Below are 20,800 nucleotides of genomic sequence, written 5' to 3' on the forward strand. Positions count from 1 at the left end.
CATATGACAAAGAAAAACGAATTCGATCACTCAAGACTGTGCCACAGCAACCAGTGTAGGCTACAGTCCTACCCAATAGGCCTACTCGAAGCAGATAGCGTTGTCTGACGGTCGAGTGGGTTAATGCACGTATTTCCAGAACAGGTCTGCAACATTCAGGTAGTTCTGAGTTCGAATCTAGGCAGGAGCAGAGCCATATAAAGGCCTAGGCCTTATTGTTATCATTTTTTGCAAGGTGTTGCTCCTGGCAATACTTGTTTATAAGACGTTTGGTGATTAATTGATAGCTGTTTTTGGGACACGTTAAACGTTCTTTATAATGAGCGCATCCGGGGAGTAAAACGACTGTTACGCGCTGTTACAAATGTAGGCTACAATGATTGCAATACAAAAATATGTGCGTGTTAGTTTAGTTAGTTTTGTGATGTTTTGCACTTTTGCCTCATGTGTTTTCAGGTTTGAGGGCTTTTTTGGCAAGATTGACCTTGGTTAGACTCTGCATATGTTATTTCTCGTATGGAAAATAAAGTCAATTTTCGACACACGTCTGTTATTAGTTCAATAACAAGTGTTGCTTGTTAAAACATGTGACTAGTGAAACTCAAATGATTTTAGAAATATTTAGCCAAAGCCAAAAAGTGTTAGAGAGAAGGAGAGACGCCGGTGCAGCTCAGATGTCTTCTTAATTTTCTTTATTCTTTAGTAAAAGGTGCAGAACATTATTAAACTTTGACTAACGTTTCGATGTTCGTTAGTCAAAAACATCGACACATCGAAATGTTAGTCAAAGTTTAATAATGTTCTGCACCTTTAATACCAAGAATAAAGAAAATTAAGAAGACATCTGAGCTGCACCGGCGTATCTCCTCTCTAAAATATCTGTCTTGGCCTGGTTGCAACGGATTGTGGCCAAACGACAGAAGCGCGGAGAACCCTCCTTTGTCTACCAAAAAGTGTTACTTTGTGCCCCGCGCTCCCCCACTGCTTGTGAAAGAAGGGGATGGGGGAGGGGGGCTTAACATGAAAAAGCTTAATGTCACAATGTTGGCCTTACAGCGAACTCAATGCTCTTGTTGCTTGCAGTTTGTTAAATAAAGCGATGCAGATTACATTATTTATTTCTGATTAATTGCGTCTTTTGATGTATTTTGCAACATTTGCTTGTTAGGCTGGGCTACTGTCAATGTCCTGTACAGGTCAATGTTCAACAATTGCTGGTGTAGGCCTAGGCTATTAATCAATTAGGGACTGTTCGTTATTTATTTAATTAAGGGGCTACCGGAGGAGTTTTGGGAGCGTTAGTCAAAAAAGACGTGACCCTCCCTCGCCAGCAAGAATTTTTTCTATGACCCTCCAAAGTGATTGAGAAAAAACGCATGACCCTCCCCAGTCCCAACAATTTATTGATGCCTTAGGCTACTGGGTCAATTTGGGAGCTTGCATGCTACGACTCCTTCCTTGAAATGCCTTGAAAAGGCTGTCGTTTGCACAATTTCACAAATAATCACCGGGACCGAAACAAACCTGTCAACTTTTCCCGGGTTTATCGCGTATTTTAACTTTTTCCTCGCTGTCTTAGGAGGAGCTGCAGGGCCGTCGCAAGGGGATGCGAAGCCCTGTGCGAACTTGACAGATGCAAGGCCCTTTTCACTTACGTGCATGAAATCATGCGATAGCTTACTTTACACATAGCCAAGGCTACCGTCGGTGTATTTTAATAGTAGCCTAGTCTAATAAGCTACACCAGCTTGCCTTTAAGAGGGGAAATTCAATTGTATAGCCTATAACATTAGCTGAGTCACATATTTGACCATATGGTGTTTATCATAGGCTACATCACGAAACCAAATAGTGTAACAAAGACGAACACTTTAACAGGGGGAATTAATTGGGCATGAATCATTGTGCTGAACGGTATTTGTCAATGAGCAGAAACACACACGACATTCAAACTATTGATAAGATGTACTGGTCTGTATCTATAGGCTAACATTGGACAAATAAATGACACTGACTCGCCATATCCTGACTCAGGAAAAAAAACATTTTCTTGCTTTGCCGCAAACTCAGCAATGAAATCATAGGCCAGTTTGCAGGTAGCCTAATGTCTTTTTCATAGAAGGGAGAGCCCAGTCTCTCCTGTGACATGGAGGTGCGCAAATAGTTTTTAATAGCCTGTTCAACTTCGAAAAGCTTCGTTCACCCGATGCCAGTCACTGATCGCAATTTCAAAGTTCGGAAAGCTTCATCTTTTTAAATTTTAAGTGCAGTGGCCCCTATCTGCCCCCTTTGGAATTATATCTCGAGCCTATTATAAGGTCCAGTGCGTTATGTCCTGGGATTCGGATGTGCTCAAAAAGAAAAGAAAAAACACTTTTTTATAGATGGTTATGAGGAGCAATGTGAGAGAGAAATTTGATGATCATTGATCGTTGTTTTGGGACGTTAAGCCTTTTCCATAGGCGTCAGTGAAGGAGATTGAAGAATGACCATTTTTTTATACGAAAATATTTCTTAACTACAAAAACTCAGTGTCTAAAAACTCATTGTCATTCAGACTCAACCCTCTTGTTGTTTTATTATCTTTTTCGTTGTCGTTTGAACGTTGGCAAGCAGGCATGTTGCGGTTGCAATTTAAGTGAAATTTCTACAGTAGGCCTACAACATGCTGTTAGGCTGGGCTACTGTCAATGTACTTGTACAGGTAAATATTCAACAATTGCTGGTGTACAGGTTATATAATCAATTAGCTAAATCATTTGTCCAGCTGTTTAAACATTTTTTTCGTGCTACATTCAAACGCAAAAGGTGCTTTGATATATTTTTCGTTTGAACGTCGGCAAGCAGGCATGCTTTGGTTGCAATGAATGAGGATAATTGCTTTTTTTTGCATTATTTTGAATATGACTCGCTCCAGTCTCAACAGCACGTACTTTTTCCACACGCTAAGTTCTAACACACATAGGCCTATCCCCTCTCGCTTTCTCTCTCTCCATCCCTGCACACGGTGCTTTCTTAAAGGAGCTGCACCATTTTACAACAATTGCATCTACATTTTCATATTAGAATGTTTTGTCAAGTGTAAGCTTAAACTACCGTGATCAATTTAAGTTCCCGTGCCCCCGCTGCGTCATGGAAGCAGTAAGTCAGTCGCATCAAAAATAGTAGTGGCACCCAAGTGACACCTTGTGGTTGTTTGTGTCAACTGCAGTTTGTGCCATTTCTGCTGAGAAAATGGGGTGCGTGATTCATGAAGGAACCCGTCCAAACTTAACGGGGACCCACTGTAGGTCTACATGACGGGCTGCAAATAGGCTAAATAACTTTTTTTTTAAAATCCCGGAGCTCACCGGCCCACATGTGGACAGGCCCACCGGGCATTTGCCCGGTTGTACAGATTACCAGTCCGAGCCTGCCACAGTGTGTGGCTACTCGTCGTAGATTATCAGAAGTCGTTCTTCTGATAATCTGTGTATGTGTGCACTCCTTTATTTAAAGTGAAAGCAACAACATCCACTAACCGTAATGTGTGCAGTGTGCAGTGGGGATCCTGCAGTAAAGCACACAGCTGAGTCACTCCCAAGGCTCCTGGTATGCGCCCACTCAGATCCAGCTCAGTCATGAGTAAGGGGTTTGAACCCACAGCTGAAGCCACAGCAGCACAGGCTTCCTCAGCAGCACTACTTTTCAGGAACCTGCACAAGTAAGGAGGACAACAAACCTTTTATCTCACCTGACATAAGTTAAGTCCCTGCAGAGAAAATTGAATCGGTAAGAACTGCAGCATCAGGCCAAGCAGGTAAAATAATCACAAACAAAAATGGGTAGCAATGTGTCCTTTCCCCTGATAAAAAAGTCATTTTATTTATGCTTGTTTGCCTGACTTGCCAACGTTTTTGAATCTTTTTATGAATATTATGTTCATGTCTGGTCAATAAAGCCTAACTGAATCTCTATAGAAGGAGTTTCCATCCCAACAAGAAGCCAACTGCAACAGACTGTCCACAGAAAAATACTTACTGGACATTTGTCAGTGTACACTGTGGGTCGTCCTTTAGGTCTAAAAGCAGTTTGACTCCAGATTTCCCTGGATCATTTCCTCTGAGGTCAAGCTCTCTGAGGTATTTGGGATTTAACCTCAGGGCTGAAGCCAGACTAGCATAGCCCTTCTCTGTGATACTGCAGTCAGAGAGCCTAGAAAGAAAGGATTATTTAGTCAATGCACCAGAAAACACACAATATGTAGTTTTCCAAGTATATCTAAAGGTTTTATAGGCAGCAAGTTTTTAGGTAGATTTCCCCCTGCAATACTGTAGTTTAGTATATTGAGTAAAAAGGATTTGATGTAGGGTGTTTTCACATCCATAGTTTTTGTTTGAGTTGAAAACCTGAAGTTTATTTTACAATACAGAATTTGGAAACAGCCTGATAATGTTGTGTGTACATATAATGTGTGTAAAGGTGTGTGTGTGTGTGTGTGTGTGTGTGTGTGTGTGTGTGTGTGTGTGTGTGTGTGTGTGTGTGTGTGTGTGTGTGTGTGTGCAGTGAGTTGGGAGAGAGAAAGCAAGAACACATAGGCTACTACTGGCCAAATCCTCTCCAATTGTTAGAATTGGACTCTGGGCGTTTGGGAACAGCTGAGGGAGGAGGCTACTTGAAACTGTGAGTTTCGGTCGGTGTGAGCGAGCGGACTTTCAGTTGACAGTAATTAACACCCTTTTGAACAATCTAAGCTGTGCGAACGTCAGAGGGCGGGATCAGACGTGACTAGCTCCTTATAATATCGGAGCACCTCTCAGGTAATCAGACAACAACTGCAGTGAGTTGGGAGAGAGAAAGCAAGAACACATAGGCTACTACTGGCCAAATCCTCTCCAATTGTTAGAATTGGACTCTGGGCGTTTGGGAACAGCTGAGGGAGGAGGCTACTTGAAACTGTGAGTTTCGGTCGGTGTGAGCGAGCGGACTTTCAGTTGACAGTAATTAACACCCTTTTGAACAATCTAAGCTGTGCGAACGTCAGAGGGCGGTCTACGCTGATGCATCATTAGCGAGACAGGAGGACAGCTGCATGCAATTCCTAGCAGAATAAAAATAGTGGCGTCTGCTGAAGCGGCAGCATAAGCGGCAGCCCTCGGTTTAGCCAGCCACGGTTAAGACGGACACGGTCAAGACAAGCAAGTTTACCTGTGCAAGTTCACCGAGCACAGGCACCGACAAAGGCAAAAATGTGCCGTTCCACCATATCTGTTATCACCGGCCATCGCAGAAAACGGCATCATGCCAAAAGGGGCAGAAATCGCCTTTACCTCCAGGAACTTCAACGGTCCTCACCTACCGAAACCTCCTTCTCCATGGGCTTGTGGAACTGTCAATCCGCAGTCAACAAAACCGACTTCATAGCTGGCTATGCCAACCACCTCTCACTGGAACTCCTTGCTCTCACTGAGACTTGGATCAAACCAGAGAACACTGCCACCCCGGCTGCACTCTCCACTAACCTTACACTATCCCACACCCCTCGCCTATCTGGACGAGGGGGCGGGACGGGCCTGCTGATCTCCAACAAATGGAAATTCACCCCGCTACTGCCTTCAAACAAATATGTCTCATTCGAATTCCACGCCATCACAGTGATCGCCCCAGCAAAACTCTACGTGCTGGTCATCTACCGCCCTCCAGGCCAACTACGCGACTTTATTGACGAACTTGACACTCTGCTATCCTCCATCCCTGAGCATGACTGTCCGCTTCTTGTTCTCGGTGATATGAACATCCACTTAGATGCCCCAGGCTCAGCGGACTTTTTGGCCCTGGTCCACTCCTTTGACCTCGAACTGGTTCAAAGCCCACCGACTCACAAAGCTGGCAAAGAGCTTGACTTGATCTTCACTCGGAACTGCAGCACAGACACCCTCATGGTGACGCCTCTCCATCTTTCTGACCACTTCTTCATCCAGTTCAACGTCAGCCTGTCAGAACAGCCTCCGGCTCCTCAGCCGATGGTCACGTTCCGCCGCAACATCCGGAACCTGTCTCCAACGCACTTCTCCTCTGTGGTTGCCTCCGGTCTACCTCCACTCAACACCTTCTCCTCTCTGGAGGTTAATGAAGCCACTGACTCGCTCTGCTCCACACTGACCTCGTGTCTAGACGAGCTGTGCCCTCTTACCACAAGGCCAGCTCGATCTAAACATTCTCATCCATGGCTAAATGATACCCTCCGATCGCAGCGCACCAAACTCAGAGCCGCGGAGAGGAAATGGCACAAATCCAAACTAGCTGACGACCTCAAAAACTACCAGACACTCCTGACCTCCTTCTCAGCCAGCATCACTGCTGCTAAGACTGCTTTCTACAATGACAAAATCAACAGCGCTACAGACACTCGAAAACTTTTCTCAACCTTCAAATCGCTACTCAACCCTCAGCTACCTCCTCCTCCATCCAGCCTTACTGCAGATACCCTCGCCTCATTTTTTACAAACAAAGTGGCGGCAATCAGCAGTCAATTCTCTACATGCCCACTCAACGCATCTGACTCAGATACCGCACTCCTACAACCTCTAGGGACTGCTGGAACATCTTTTTCAGCATTCATGCCTCTCTCCGAGAGTGAAGTGTCCAGACTCCTGACATGCAGCCGTCCTACCACATGCTCGCTGGACCCTATACCTACGAGCCTACTTCAGTCCATCAGCCCGACCATCGCTCCAGCTATCACACATGTGATCAATGCCTCGCTAACCTCCGGCACATTTCCAACAGCGTTCAAAATGGCCCGGGTAACACCGTTACTTAAGAAAGCTTCTCTCAACCCTGCTCAAGTCGAGAACTACCGCCCTGTCTCACTACTGCCTTTCCTATCCAAAGGCATTGAACGAGCAGTCTCCAAACAGGTCTCTGACTTCCTTTCACAGAACAACCTTCTGGATCCAAATCAGTCTGGGTTCAAAAGCGGCCACTCTACTGAAACGGCTCTGCTGTCTGTAACAGAAGCCTTAAAAGAAGCCAGGGCGACCGCTCGGTCATCAGTACTCATTCTGCTTGACTTATCGGCTGCCTTTGACACGGTTAATCACCGTATCCTTCTCTCTATACTCGCTGACATGGGAATCTCCGGTTCTGCTCTCTCCTGGTTTGAATCCTACCTCACAGGACGCTCGTTTAACGTATCATGGCTTGGTCAGCTATCCGCACCTCACCATCTCACCACAGGGGTCCCCCAGGGCTCAGTGCTGGGCCCCCTCCTCTTTGCTATCTACACCACCTCCTTGGGACAGATTATCCGTTCGCACGGCTTCTCATACCACTGCTATGCAGACGACACACAGCTCTATCTGTCCTTTCCACCTGACGACCCCCTGGTTTCAGCACGGATCTCGGATTGCCTTTCAGACATAGCTACATGGATGAAGGCACACCACCTCCAGCTGAACCTCTCAAAGACTGAACTGCTGGTCATCCCAGCTAAACCTACCATACACCACGACATCAACATCAAATTTGACTCCCTGTCTGTTTCACCGACCAGGACTGCAAGAAATCTAGGAGTTGTTCTTGACAACCAACTAAACTTCTCGGATCATGTTGCCTCAGTCGCCCGGTCATGCCGTTTTGCACTCTACAACATACGGAAAATCAGGACTTACTTGACTCAAGATGCTACCCAACTTCTGGTTCAGGCAATAGTCATCTCACGACTCGACTACTGCAATGCCCTCCTGACAGGTCTCCCAGCCTGCGCAGTGAAACCACTTCAGATGATCCAGAACGCGGCGGCGCGCCTGGTCTACAACCAACCCAAAAGGGCACATGTTACCCCGCTGCTCATCCAGCTACACTGGCTACCTATGGCGGCCCGCATCAAATTCAAGTCTCTAACGCTTGCCTACAAAGTAGTCTCCGGTTCTGCTCCCACCTACTTGAATGCCCTCATACAGACTTACACTACCTCCAGACCGCTGCGCTCCTCTGACGAACGACGTCTAGCTCTACCACCGGTACGCTCAAGCCAATCCAAACTTTTCTCATCTGTTGTTCCTCGTTGGTGGAACACACTGCCAGTTCCTACAAGGACAGGGACATCCTTTTCCACTTTCAAAAAACTCCTGAAGACCCAGCTCTTTAGAGAACATCTACTCTCATAGCAACACTTACAACAAGTCTTACTGATCCTAGCACTCACCAGCCGTTTTAAACTGACAAGTAACTGTTAAAAACAGCACTCACCGACGCACTTATTCTTACTGTACTCTAATGTTTTTTTTTAAACTGTCCTAAAATTGTGAGAATTGTTCTAAAAACTTACTGTTTACCATGTTGTTAGTCGCTTTGGTTAAAAAGCGTCAGCCAAATGTAATGTAATGTAATGTAATGTAATGTGTGTGTGTGAGAGTATGAGAAAATAATTTTCCTCCTGACCTAATAGTAACCCTTTAGATGTTACTATTAGGTCAGGGAGTTAATGGGTGTAGTGTGTGTGTGTGTGTGTGTGTGTGTGTGTGTGTGTGTGTGTGTCAGCACTAGCACGAGGTAGGCAGGTGGGGAGTTTGACTGGGGAGCTACACTGACTGCACAAATGAAGCAGACAACTGATTAGGCCTATGATGGGATACTGAAATGTATATTAAGTGTCCAAGGAGGTGTGTGTCTGTGTGTGTGTTGGGGGAGGGGTGGTCTTGGATGGTCACTGGTGTGAATGATCAGAATGATCAGGCATTGACAATATATTATTGATGGTGCTATCATTGTGGGTGAGTCCCAAAATCACTTTGATTTGATTTAATCAAATTTTGATTAGGACCCCATGAGGGCTTGGGCCGGCTCTGCACACAGGTGTTCTGTGGGGAGCTTGGGGAGAACAGACAGGGAGCAGAAGGGCAAGATCCCACTGCATGTTCCCACCAGACTGCCATGTGAAACATCACTGCTGCTACGATGGTAAGACACCCCCAACCCACACAATGGACACATGCATCATACTTCACAAATGAAGCCATAGACTGGATCATTAAGAAATATTAAAATGTCTTACCCAAGTTTCTCCAGTGCACAGCTTGGGTCACCCCATCCACTACACAAGTGTTGGACCCCAGTATCTCCAATACTGTTGTCACTGAGGTCCAGATGTTTCAGCTTTGAAGATGCTTTGTTGAGGACAGATGCCAGACCTGCACAGCTCCTCTCAGTGAGCCTACAGCTGTTAAGCCTTAAGGGGAAAACATTCCACCGGTTAACAGACTCTCTGGAAAGAACTTTGATACCATAACTACATTAGTGTAGTCGTGCTTCTTAATCAATGTCATTACACTCTCATTTTCAGTCAAAACAAATTTTGAAATTCTACTCACAGAGCCTTTTGGGATTCCTCCACTACTGGCAGCAGCCTTAGGAGACATTCATCAGACCTGATGTACTTCTTCAAGTCAAACACATCCAGCTTTTCTTCTGATGTCAGAAGTACAAACACGAGAGCTGACCACTGTGTGGATGACAGTTTGGCTGCAGAAAGTGTCCCTGCACTCAGGAAGCTCTGGACCTCCTCCACTAAAGAGTGATCATTGATTTCATTCAGACAGTGGAAGAGGTTGATAACTCTTTCTGATGATGGAATCTCTCTGATTTTTGTCTTGATGTAACTGGGTATTTCTTGTCTGCTTTCATCCTGTACTTTTTGCAGTAGTCCATGTAGGAGTCTCTGGTTGGATTCCAGAGAGAGGCCAAGCAGGAAACGGAGGAAAAGATCAAAGCGCCCATCTTCATGTTCCAAGGCTTTGTCCACAGCACTTTTCTGTAAGGTGGCCATGGATTTGTGTGCTGGTCTGCTTTTGATCGTTCTGGTGGCTTGCTTTTGGGTCATGAGATCCATCCTTTCAGTTATAAACATCAGCATTACATACAAAGCGGCAAGATACTCCTGGATGCTCAGATGAACAAAGCAGTACAACTTTTCCTGATGAAGGCCTGACTCTTCTCGAAAGATTTGGGTGCAAATGCCACTGTGTACTGCTGCCTCTTTGACATCAATTCCACTCTCTTTCAGGTCGTTTTCATAAAAGATCAGGTTACCCCTCTGCAGCTGGTCATAGGCCAACTTTCCAAGAGCAAGGAGACTAGCCCGGTTCCACTGTGGATCTGTGTCATAACTTCCTTCAAGCTTCAGACTCCTCTGCTTGGTTTGAAAAACAAGGAAATACGTGTACATTTCTGTCAAAGTCTTTGGAACTTTCTTATGTCCTTCAGTCTTTAGAAGAAATTCAAGCACAGAAGCAGCAATCCAGCAAAACACTGGTATGTGGCACATAATGTGGAGGCTTTTTGATGATCTGATGTGAGCGAAGACTTTGCTGGCAAGAGTCTGATCACAGATTCTCCTCCTGAAGTACTCCTCCTTTTGAGGGTTGCTGAATCCTTGTACTTCTGTGACCCGGTCGACGTTCTGAGGTGGAATTTGATTGGCTGCTGCGGGTCGAGAAGTGATCCAAAGCAGAGCAGAGGGAAGCAGATTACCCTTGATGAGATTTGTCAGCAGAATATCCAATGAAGTGACCTCTGTCACTTCAGTCAAGACTGAATTTTTCTGGAAGTCTAGTTGGAGTCGACACTCATCAAGTCCGTCAAAGATGAACAACACTTTGTACTTCCCCTGGGTGGGAAAAGTTAATTGCTTCATTTCTGAGAAAAAATGGTGGAGAAGTTTTATAAAAGAGAGCGGTTTGTCTTTCATGGGGTTGAGCTCCCGAAAAGGCAGTGGAAATATGAAGTGGACATCCTGGTTCTCTTTTCCCTCAGTCCAATCCAGGATGTACTTTTGAACTGAGACGGTTTTGCCAATGCCAGCTACTCCCTTTGTGATCACACTTCTGATTGGCTGGTCTTGGCCAGGTAAGGGCTTGAAGATGTCTCTGCATTTGATTGATGTCTCCTGTCCAGCTGATCTCTTGGATATGGACTCAATCTGCCTGACTTCATGCTCCTCATTTACTTTTCCACTTCCTCCCTCTGTGATATAGACCTCTGTGTAGATCTTTTCCAGCAGAGCAGAGCTCCCTTGCTTGGGTATGCCTTCAAACACACTCTGGTACTTGTTCATGAGATTTCGCTTCAGCTCTGTTTGACAAACCACATCCTTTTCATCTAATTCACAAAAAAATAAAACAATATAATCATGTTCATCAAGCCACCAACAGCAAAGACTTCCATTTCATCATCCACTTCAGCATTTTTTTGTTTATGTAATGTAGCTTATTGATGACAACCATTGCAATTGCAAATTAAGGAACATTTCTTACTTTCTTGCAGTTTGTCAGCAATATGTTTCTCCTTCATGTTCCTCAGGAAGTGCAGTGCAATCTTGAGAGTCCCCTCTCTGGCATCACTCTCATCCCACTGTTTACCCTCAAATGTTTCTTGGTAATCTGGACTCACAATATTCCTGAATCTCCTCAGCTCATTCTTAACAAAGGTGATGATCTTCTCCTCGAGCACCTGGTGTACAAGTATTTGGTTACACTTTGCATTACAATACCCATATTTGTTTATTGTCAACAATTGAAATCAATTACATGTAAAGAAATGTGAATGAATAAGCAGTGTTATATTAATCATGGAAATATCATTAGTATCAAATGTTTGCAAACAGTGTTTATCAGTGAAGCATTATATGGTTGTAACCAAACCTGGAATATGTGCTTGAGGTCCCCCTGGGTAATCTGGTCACTGGCTGGTTTGCATCCTTCCATTTGGCCTCTGAGTATTTAGAATGAAAAGAATAGTGTTTCTAAGCCATCTTACATTTGTCACATTCTGGCATATTAATACACTTCTGGGTTTTCACACACAGCCCTGGCTCTGTAGACAGAATCACAGATTGTGCACCTGCACACACAACACTACTGCACCCAATCAGAAACACGTGCCATTATTGCCACAGCCCCATGGAGCACTGAAAGAGGTGTCCATTTATTTGCCTGTTGAGTTCAAATTAGAATCTTTCTTGATTATCACCAACCCTATCTTCGAGGGCAAAACAAAGCGTATTGTTTTGAGTGATGATATGATGTTGTGTGTGTTTCATGCATGCACTATGAAATAAATTGCTTAGCTTTTTTAAAGGCTGGTTTTCTATATAAAATTGACCTAAACTGGGAATCTATTTAAAATCTTAGCAAAATGTTGTTTTATTTAGAAGATATTTAACTATCCACGTATGTCGACACCAACAAAGGGGTAAAATGGGATATATGTAAGCCACCACTGACATTTATGATGCTGAATTATACATATAATTTAACATTATTAAACAAACCAAAAAAATCCTAATTTAAAATAAAGATAACTAGATGTACCGCATAGCGGTACAAAATATGACCGCCGCTCAGTCCTGTACATCCGTTCCACGAAAATAAATCGCACTTCAATTTGTCTCCATATTTTACTCCATCCCCCACTCTTGAAACTTTTGTGTATGCTTGTTTGGCATGCCTGAGTGTGTGTGTGTGCGGCTGCACAGAAAGTAGCCTACTGGTGCTGAAAAGGTGAATAGATTGTAGAATAGCCAAAGAAGATGTAGCATTGTTATAAAACCTTTAAAATCTCTAAACAATCACAAGTAGGGCAGTTCATCACAGTTCATCCATTGCAACTGGATTGATGAAAGGTCACTTACACCTGTAGGCTACATTGTATTTGGGAAAAGCAAAAGGTATCAGCATAATGTTATTTATTTATTTATTTATTTTTTATGTATTTATAAACAAAAACATCTCTGTCAGTTCCATGCCGTTTTCAACAGCTATCAAAAACAAAGGTCATTTTTGGATGGATGGATGTTTCTTCTTCTACATAAGATTTTAGTCATCTTTAGTTCATCTAATACTTTATTGTCAATGCACAAATTAAGTAACAGTAGTCTGAAACGTTATTGTTAATGCACAAATTAAGTAACAGTAGTCTGAAACGAAATGCTGTTTTACATCTAACCAGTGGTGCAAATAACTGTCATGTCCAAATGGGCCTTGATGAAATGCGTCGCTAGACAGTTCATACACATTTTAACGGGCCAAAGTTGAAGAGCTATTGTCCGTTATTGTTCGTGCAAATATAGGCTGATTCATGTTCCCTTGCATTGTGTAACTGAGGTCCATGGCTAGTCTGGCTTTCATCAGACCAAGCTCAATCTTTTAAGAAATCAAAAAATAAATAGCGGGCAGATCAGGCTGGGTTCACCCAGCCTAGTCCATAGGCAGCCGATATTGTTTAATTTTCCGATTGAGATATACACGCTCTGGCTATTCTAAATGCAAAAATGCATCAGGGAGTTATGACAAAACGGTAACTAACAAACTAGATCCTAATAGAAAGCTGTTAGCTTCCCTAAGCTACAGGTAGGATTATAAGGTAGGCCTATTTACAACATAAATTGTCAATAGGCTATGCTGGCGACACAAATAAAATCTCCTTTGGAAACCAATGGCTTACGCCTTACAGTATCAAGCGGACTTAAACTGCCATATCGTGGCGAATGTTGTAATAACATTCACGCAGCTCCATGAGTCAAGGAAAGCGCGAATGAAGTAGCCACTTCTAAATGGGACCCACTACACAGTAGCTTAAGGTGTGTTGCTAAAGCAGCCATAATGAAATGAAGGTGTCATTGTTTGGATACTTCACACACACGTGCTTTTTAATTTCACAGACGACAACTGCCAAGCTGGAATCAAAGCACATCGATTCCCCTCTCACACCCTGCACGCACTTAAAACAAAATAAACAGGCGTCTCAGTCTCACGCATGTATAGGCAAAACTGTATCAGACCGGTGTAACGTTGGTAAATCTTCCATTGCACAGAATGATTTTGTAGCACATGCAATAAATGACAGTCGAAAGATACAAACAGTGCTGCTATCAATTTGCTTGGTATAACCGCATTTATAGTTTTCTACAAATGCAATCAATCAAATGGGCCTCCATCACTCAACCAACGCTAACGGTAACATTACCTAGGTCCTTATTGATATTACAAGATTAACGTACCTGCAGTAAAAACCAAGCATGTCCGATAAACATCCTCAGATTTATTTCGGCTTCAAAAAGAAATGGGAATTACACTTCATGTGAACATCGTCCTATCCTTATTAGATGTTCGCTTTGGTAAATTACAGTCCTTGTAGGAAGCGTCCATTGTTCTTCCAACCCACTTTTAACTTCCAACAAAATTACGTCTCACTGCAACGATGCGCCATCTAGTGGACAAACGACTACTTATCGCCAATACTGAAAATGCAGCCATGATGATGATGATGAATATTTATTTTGGCTTTCTTTTAATCCTACTGAATTTGTAATTATGTATCGGCCGTTCTAATACCGATAGTATGTGGGTGCCTGTGTGTGTGCATGTGTATATGTGTGCACCGCCATTTACAGGCCAATGAGTGTACAGTCACTAAATGTACACATAACCTAATTTTTTTAGACCCCCCCATGGATGAAATTCTACGAAACTTGGTATACCCCCAGATAATGCCAGGTCAATCATACACATAAAATTTGGTGCAGTTCTGAACATCTTAACTGAAGATAGGGGCGATTAAAGCAGAATAATATTGCATTTTCATTTTTGACCGGGGCGGGTGTGGGGGGCAAATCACAAATGAGTGATTATGAGCCAGGTTGATGTGGGCCCTTGAGACCAACATACCATAAAAGATTCACAGAGAACTGTGTCTGCCCTACCCTCCTTTCGGGGGGTCCAGTCCAGCGGGGGGGCTACAGATCAAAACGAAAAACGATGGTTCCATGCTATCCATGTGGGGTTACATGCCCACCAAGTTTCGTGTACCCCGGTCTTTCAGTGTCCCGGGAATCATTGACGGAAATTTGGGCATGCGAAAAAGAAAAAAAAAAAAAAAAAAAAAAATCTGACTAAACCTATATGACCGCCGCTTCGCTGCGCGGCGGTCATAATAACTACTGATAAAGACACAACACATTTAGGCCCAACATATACATGTGTAAAGTTGTCAATTGCATAAATATTTATGGTGATGCACTTAGGGTGTATTTTTAATCATAATTCAAACCATTTTTAACAAATAGAACATTAAATGCACAATGCACAAACCCGACTTACTGATAGTCTGATGCCTATATTGCATGACATCCACATATGGGGACAGTTGCTTTTTGTTGTGTAAAAAAGGCATCTTACTCTACATACTCTACATTTTAATAAAAAAAAAACACAGCCATGTTCATGACAGTGTCTTGGACATGCAGATAATTGTTTTTCCCTGAATTGGCCTACTGGAATAAAAAAAAAATTCAAAGATATACCCCAGGCGTTTTTGCACATAGCTATCCTTGTCGGCCATGGATTGATGTCACCAAAAACTTAATATTGTATTTGTAATACAAGATTGTAACTGCAGTTACAACACAGCAATGCATATATTAATACTGTCCAAATTAAGTTTGGACAAAATAACCATGATTAACCAACCCAAAAATGTGTTATACTGTTACATAGTTTACAACTGTCTGAAAGGGTTAAGGCCTCTTTTGTGTCACACACACACACAAACACACACACACACACACACACACACACACACACACTCAGTGTTATGGACTTGCCTTGTTCCATCTGTGACATCATCCTGTTTGAAGTATATCATGCGATCCTCTGACCGGTCACTCTTCATGGACACACAAGTGGGCACAGGTGATGGAGGCCTCTCATGATGGAATGAGCTGTGGTACAGAAAAACATACATTCTTCCTATAAAGTTGACATATCCTAAATGTTTCACAATATTTTTGTCCTTTTCTTGGCAAACACTGCGCTCTCCCGATTGTTCTCTTGTTTCTTTGTGGGTGCGTAATCCAGGGAACTCATAGAAAATAACAAATGGTCGCACTCCAAAAATCTTTTCTTGCTTTTTAATCCATTTAAGCACAGGGGTTAATTGACAAACGTTTCGGCCTGACGAAGGCCATCAGGCCGAAATGTTTGTCAATTAACCCCTGTGCTTAAATGGATTAAAAAGCAAGACAATATTTTTGTAAAATATCCTACGTATTAAAATACATATATTAATTGTGCAGTTTGATGCGCATTATAGATTAGTCTGTTGCATAATAACAGCCATTATTCCCTGAACACTATAAATCTGGCACATGTATGTATGCGTCAAAAGCGTTTCTTGTTCATTTAAAGTGGCTGTGTAAAGGAAGCAACTCGACTCACTACCACATGAGGACAATATCATCTTCTACACAATTGTGTGTAATGTTTCCCATTAAAGAACAGATGACTATGCAAGTTCAGCAGTCAGTGTTATGGACTTGCCTTGTTCCATCATCCTGTTTGAAATATATTATGCGATCCTCTGAGCGGTCACTCTTCATGGACACACAAGTGGGCACAGGTGATGGAGGCCTCTCATGATGGAATGAGCTGTGGTACAGAAACACATACATTCATTCTATAAAGTTGACATTTCCTAAATGTTTCACAACATCTTTTACAAATATATAATACAGAAATGAATTGTGCAGTTTGATAATGGTCATGATTGACATGTCTGTTGTACAGTAGTAGCCATTACTCCCTGAACACTATACATCTGATCAGGCTTGGAATTTGGCCTTCAGTTGGGCATATTTGGTGGGGGGCACAAAGGCCACATGTCAGGGCACCAAGGCCAAAGTTAACTATACAGTAGTAGGCTATAAAAATGATCAAAGTTTTATTTAGCCTATTCACTGCAGTAGACCTGCATCACTGTATGAAACATTACAAAAACATGAAACATGACATATTACATAGAACTGTAAATCATCTGATCATCTAATATTTGCAGATATCTAGGCTATATATAACATTTATTTTATATTTGGCCTGTTATAAAATCATGTATTGAACAATTTAACCACAGCTCAGCTTTAAGAAACTCAAATAGCCTAGATGCATGCTTAGCATTTTGTGATCATTAGGCTAAGGCTACTTTCACAAACTCAGTCAGCTGTCCTGATTTACTAATATCTAGGCGATATTTGTAACATTTATTTTGTATTTGGCCCGTTATGAAATCATGTGGAACAATTTAAACACATTGTAAAACTTAAAGCCCAAATTTGGAGACATCCATGCATGTCGAAATGTACTGCAAATTCAAAACTGGATTACTCTGGAATGGCTAACTGTACAGGGGACTGCTTTACACCTTTGTGTTCGGTAAGGTCTGCTGTTTATTCTTATATGGTTTGTCGTGTGTTAAAAGAAGGGTTCGTGAAGTATTCCACCGAGATGAATGGGTTGGGAGATCATGGGACGCAAAACCTTCAGTAGAATGTATGATTAAATTGAATTATATTATTTACTTTTCTCGCGAACCGTTCAACTCAGCAATGATCGGGTAACATCGTTTAAAAGCTGAGAAAAAGCTCTTTCATGTAATACTTGTGATGAATAGGCTACTTCGCGAGTAGTTCAACTGAGATGAATGGGTGAATTTGGACGCACTTTCTTTCTTATGCTGTCACTTTCTCCACTGCGTAAAAGACTAAATTAATTTGCGCTGTGAATGCTAAGATTATTTTGACAGGCCACAGGCTAAATAAAAATCGCTATTAGTAGGATGCAAAGCAGAATATTGAAAGAAGGGGGCACCAAGGCCACCGTGGCCTGTAAACCTCTGATTTTCAAAAGGGCCTCACGGCCAACGCAAGAGGCAACGACGATGGCCGCCGTGAAATTCCTACCCTGCATCTGATACATGAACGCATGTACGTGTCAAAAGCTAATCAAGCATTCGCTAGTTTGCCCATCGGACATTGAGTGCTGAGAATAAGCATGTTTGGCTTGGTAGCTGGCAGTGGTCCTGGGATGCCAATAGCAGAGATCACATGTGAGTGATGTCTACTGACACCCCTTATAGATGAGAGGTAATATGAGCATAGAGCTAATAGTGAAAATGGAGGAGAAAGGGGAGGAGGTGGGAGGCTTTGCAACTCAAGAGCATGTGATGTAGTGGGCAGGTAAGGAGGGTTTACATTTGAGTGATGGCTGTCAATCATCCTCCCAAACTTTGTGACAGAGTTTAACGTTTGTGTTCGATGGTTTAGATCAGTGGTTCTGAAAGTGTTGTGAATCAGAATCATTTCTGTAAATGTACATACTGTGTACTTCTTATGGTCATTTGTGATTTTTGTACCCATGTGTACCCTGTGCGTGTCTTTGGTCTGTATGCAGTGTATCCATTGTTTATCCTTGAATGATTAGAATTCACTAGGCACTGTCTAGGGACCTTTTGGCTTATCCTCAGGTGTGACTCTCTATTGTATAGACTAGGGAGCAAGGATGGGTGTGAATTAAATAATAATAAAGCTGACCAGGCCTGATGACACAACAACAAGAGACCACATCCCCACACACCACACCTTTATATTGCATATTCATACTAGAGGTCACTCCTTCTCTTTGTGTGTAACTTATAAGGTTAAGATTTGTTTCTGTATAGTTAAGAGTATACTGGTGAAACCCATGACGGGGTGACACAAACATGCATCTCTCCCTTGAGGGGCACTGGCCCCTAATTGAAAAGAATAAAAGCCTGGATCCTGATTTTCCATCGTCCTTACTGAGTCTTAAGATAAATATTGTAGTAAAAATATAGATGACAGAGGTTAAGTTTAATGTTGGTCCAACTTCCAGTTTGTACACTGTACCCAAGCACCACTGCTTGCTTGCATGGTGTTAAATTAGAAAAGAATTCTGGCGAAATTAGCTTTTATTAATGCAACAAGCATTTGTTGCTATGTTGTGTAAATTATAACCCATAGTCTTGCGACATCCTTAATGTTTTCCAACACTTTATCTTCATGCTCTAAATCTCTTAAGCACTGAAAGCACAATAAAACTGTGGCTGTGTAAAGGAAGTTGTAAGTTGTAGGAAGGAAGTTGAAACACAACAACTCAACTCACATGATACAATAATAACATCTTTAAACTATTGCATTTCTTGTTTCATAGCAAAGAACAGATGACTATAAGCAAAGTAACGTGACTTAAATCATGTGTTGCCTACCTTTGCCCCTTTAGACTGGCTTCCTGTTGTATCTTGACTCGTTTCTCCATGTTTCAGCCACTCCTCATTGCATCCAGATAAATTTCGTCATGACAAGCTACAATGAAAACATCAAATCAGCGTGTATATCTACTACATAACATTTCTCAATGTTGCTGATCTCACTTGATTTTTTTTCTGAGATAAGCCTAACAAACAACTCACAGAAGGCTTTAGAATACAGAATACAGTAATGTTCTGCAAATGACCATCATCAAATAATGCCTCAGCAGAGACTCATGAAACAATGTACCAGTATGATATACTGTAGGCCTCTGTTTCTCACACCTACTGTTACATTTACATCTGCAATAATCTGTGTGTGTGTGTGTGTGCCTGCGTGCGTGCGTGTGTGCGTGCGTATGCTTGTATCTGTCTTCCATTCTTCCTTCATTAGTGAGCTGGGAATTGCAGTGCACATGAATTAAAGAGTGTGGACATGATTAGAGTAATAGAAATCAGCAGCAGCAGATAACTCTGCAACTGTCAATGCAAACAGAGTTAATTTCTATCAGTGGAGTCAACACAGAAAGCACAACATTTACATCAGAAATGGATGCTGTTCCCCAGATTATCTCCACAGTTTATACCACTGTAGCTGACTCCTAAAGGGATCGGCTTTATGACCTCCGGGATATGACAGTGTAATAAAAGTGACCTTTGGTAGTTTAACACTCACCAGTTAACAAAACATGAATATGAACCGTGCATGAACATCTAGGCTGCTGTGTTTGACATTATTCCTGATCTGAAGTTGGAAACTGAAGTAGACTGGAATAGCCTGCATTTTTAAAACACCAAAATGCAAAATGTGGATAGATTTTTATAGTTGGATGGTTCATTGTTAAGGCAGTAGCTGTTTACCTTTGTTGATGTATGAGCTGCTTATTTGTCTTTGTCAAATGCAAAAAAAAAAAACTGCACAGGCTATGTAGGCCGTACATAAGGAAACACTTTGTCAAGATTCTGCTGCGATGATTACAAAGCTCTCTGGTACTCCACACACACTGGCACTCTGGTACTGCATCAACACAAATTCATGAACGGTTTCAAAGTGCCAGAGTGTGTTTATAGCGCTCTGAATGGCAGTTTATAATCACACTCAAGGGGTCACATCTGATACAGGACATCAAAAACTTTTTAACTTTTTTTTAAGCCAATCTCTGAAGGAACCAAATTCAGAAAGGAAACATGAATAAATATGACTTGTTTTTCAGTACTTTGTGTCATTACCTGTGCTTACCAGCTGAACATATATGGCCCAGCTTCACTCCTTGGTTTGAAAATCTGTCTCATTTCTTGGTTCGAAAATCAGAATTTGTAATTGAACAGCCCCGGCCCACAAGAATCTCTCGACTGCTCTCTTTCTCAAAATGGAGTCGGAGTAGCGTGTTGACTGGACACCTTGGTTAAGTAACAACATGTAGCTGGTGGACTTTGTCTCCCTGTTCTTCCCTCTTGTTTCTCTCACTGGTCTGCTCTCTCTCTGTGGGTGTGGCAGATGTCACATGTTCACTCACACTGATTACTGGCTCGTCAGTAAATAACCAGGTAGGAACTTGCAGTGATGGATAAAGCGCCCCCTGGGCTTAAAATCAGGAATAGCTTGGAATACAAATTAAATGTTGCCATATATTCGCTTGCACATGTAGGCTACATGAACATA

The 20,800-nt window shown here is 42.4% G+C and overlaps 1 protein-coding gene across 11 annotated transcripts in view; it reads right to left on the reverse strand.

Annotated features, from left to right (window-relative positions):
• The window catches only part of LOC121690241 (ribonuclease inhibitor-like), a 100,295-nt gene that overhangs the window by 49,627 nt on the left and 29,868 nt on the right, over positions 1-20,800 (reverse strand). For 2 of the 11 annotated variants that reach the window (XM_042070682.1, XM_042070683.1), the window contains exons 1-10: positions 20,368-20,590; positions 19,096-19,192; positions 16,356-16,463; positions 15,641-15,757; positions 11,682-11,751; positions 11,295-11,490; positions 9,354-11,139; positions 9,038-9,211; positions 4,021-4,194; positions 3,522-3,695 (exon numbers count right to left, since the gene is read on the reverse strand). In XM_042070682.1, coding sequence (XP_041926616.1) covers positions 3,522-3,695; positions 4,021-4,194; positions 9,038-9,211; positions 9,354-11,139; positions 11,295-11,490; positions 11,682-11,751; positions 15,641-15,757; positions 16,356-16,463; positions 19,096-19,145 — 2,849 coding nt within the window. In that variant the 5' untranslated portion in view covers positions 19,146-19,192; positions 20,368-20,590. Of the gene's footprint in view, positions 1-3,521; positions 3,696-4,020; positions 4,197-4,311; positions 4,320-9,037; positions 9,212-9,353; positions 11,140-11,294; positions 11,491-11,681; positions 11,752-15,640; positions 15,758-16,355; positions 16,464-19,095; positions 19,193-19,813; positions 19,916-20,367; positions 20,594-20,800 lie in introns of those variants that run through there. The other 9 variants (XM_042070681.1, XM_042070680.1, XM_042070679.1 and 6 more) reach the window with 7 other exon arrangements.

The sequence above is a fragment of the Alosa sapidissima genome, chromosome 18, assembly GCF_018492685.1.
Source record: "Alosa sapidissima isolate fAloSap1 chromosome 18, fAloSap1.pri, whole genome shotgun sequence".
NCBI classification, from domain to species: domain Eukaryota; kingdom Metazoa; phylum Chordata; class Actinopteri; order Clupeiformes; family Clupeidae; genus Alosa; species Alosa sapidissima.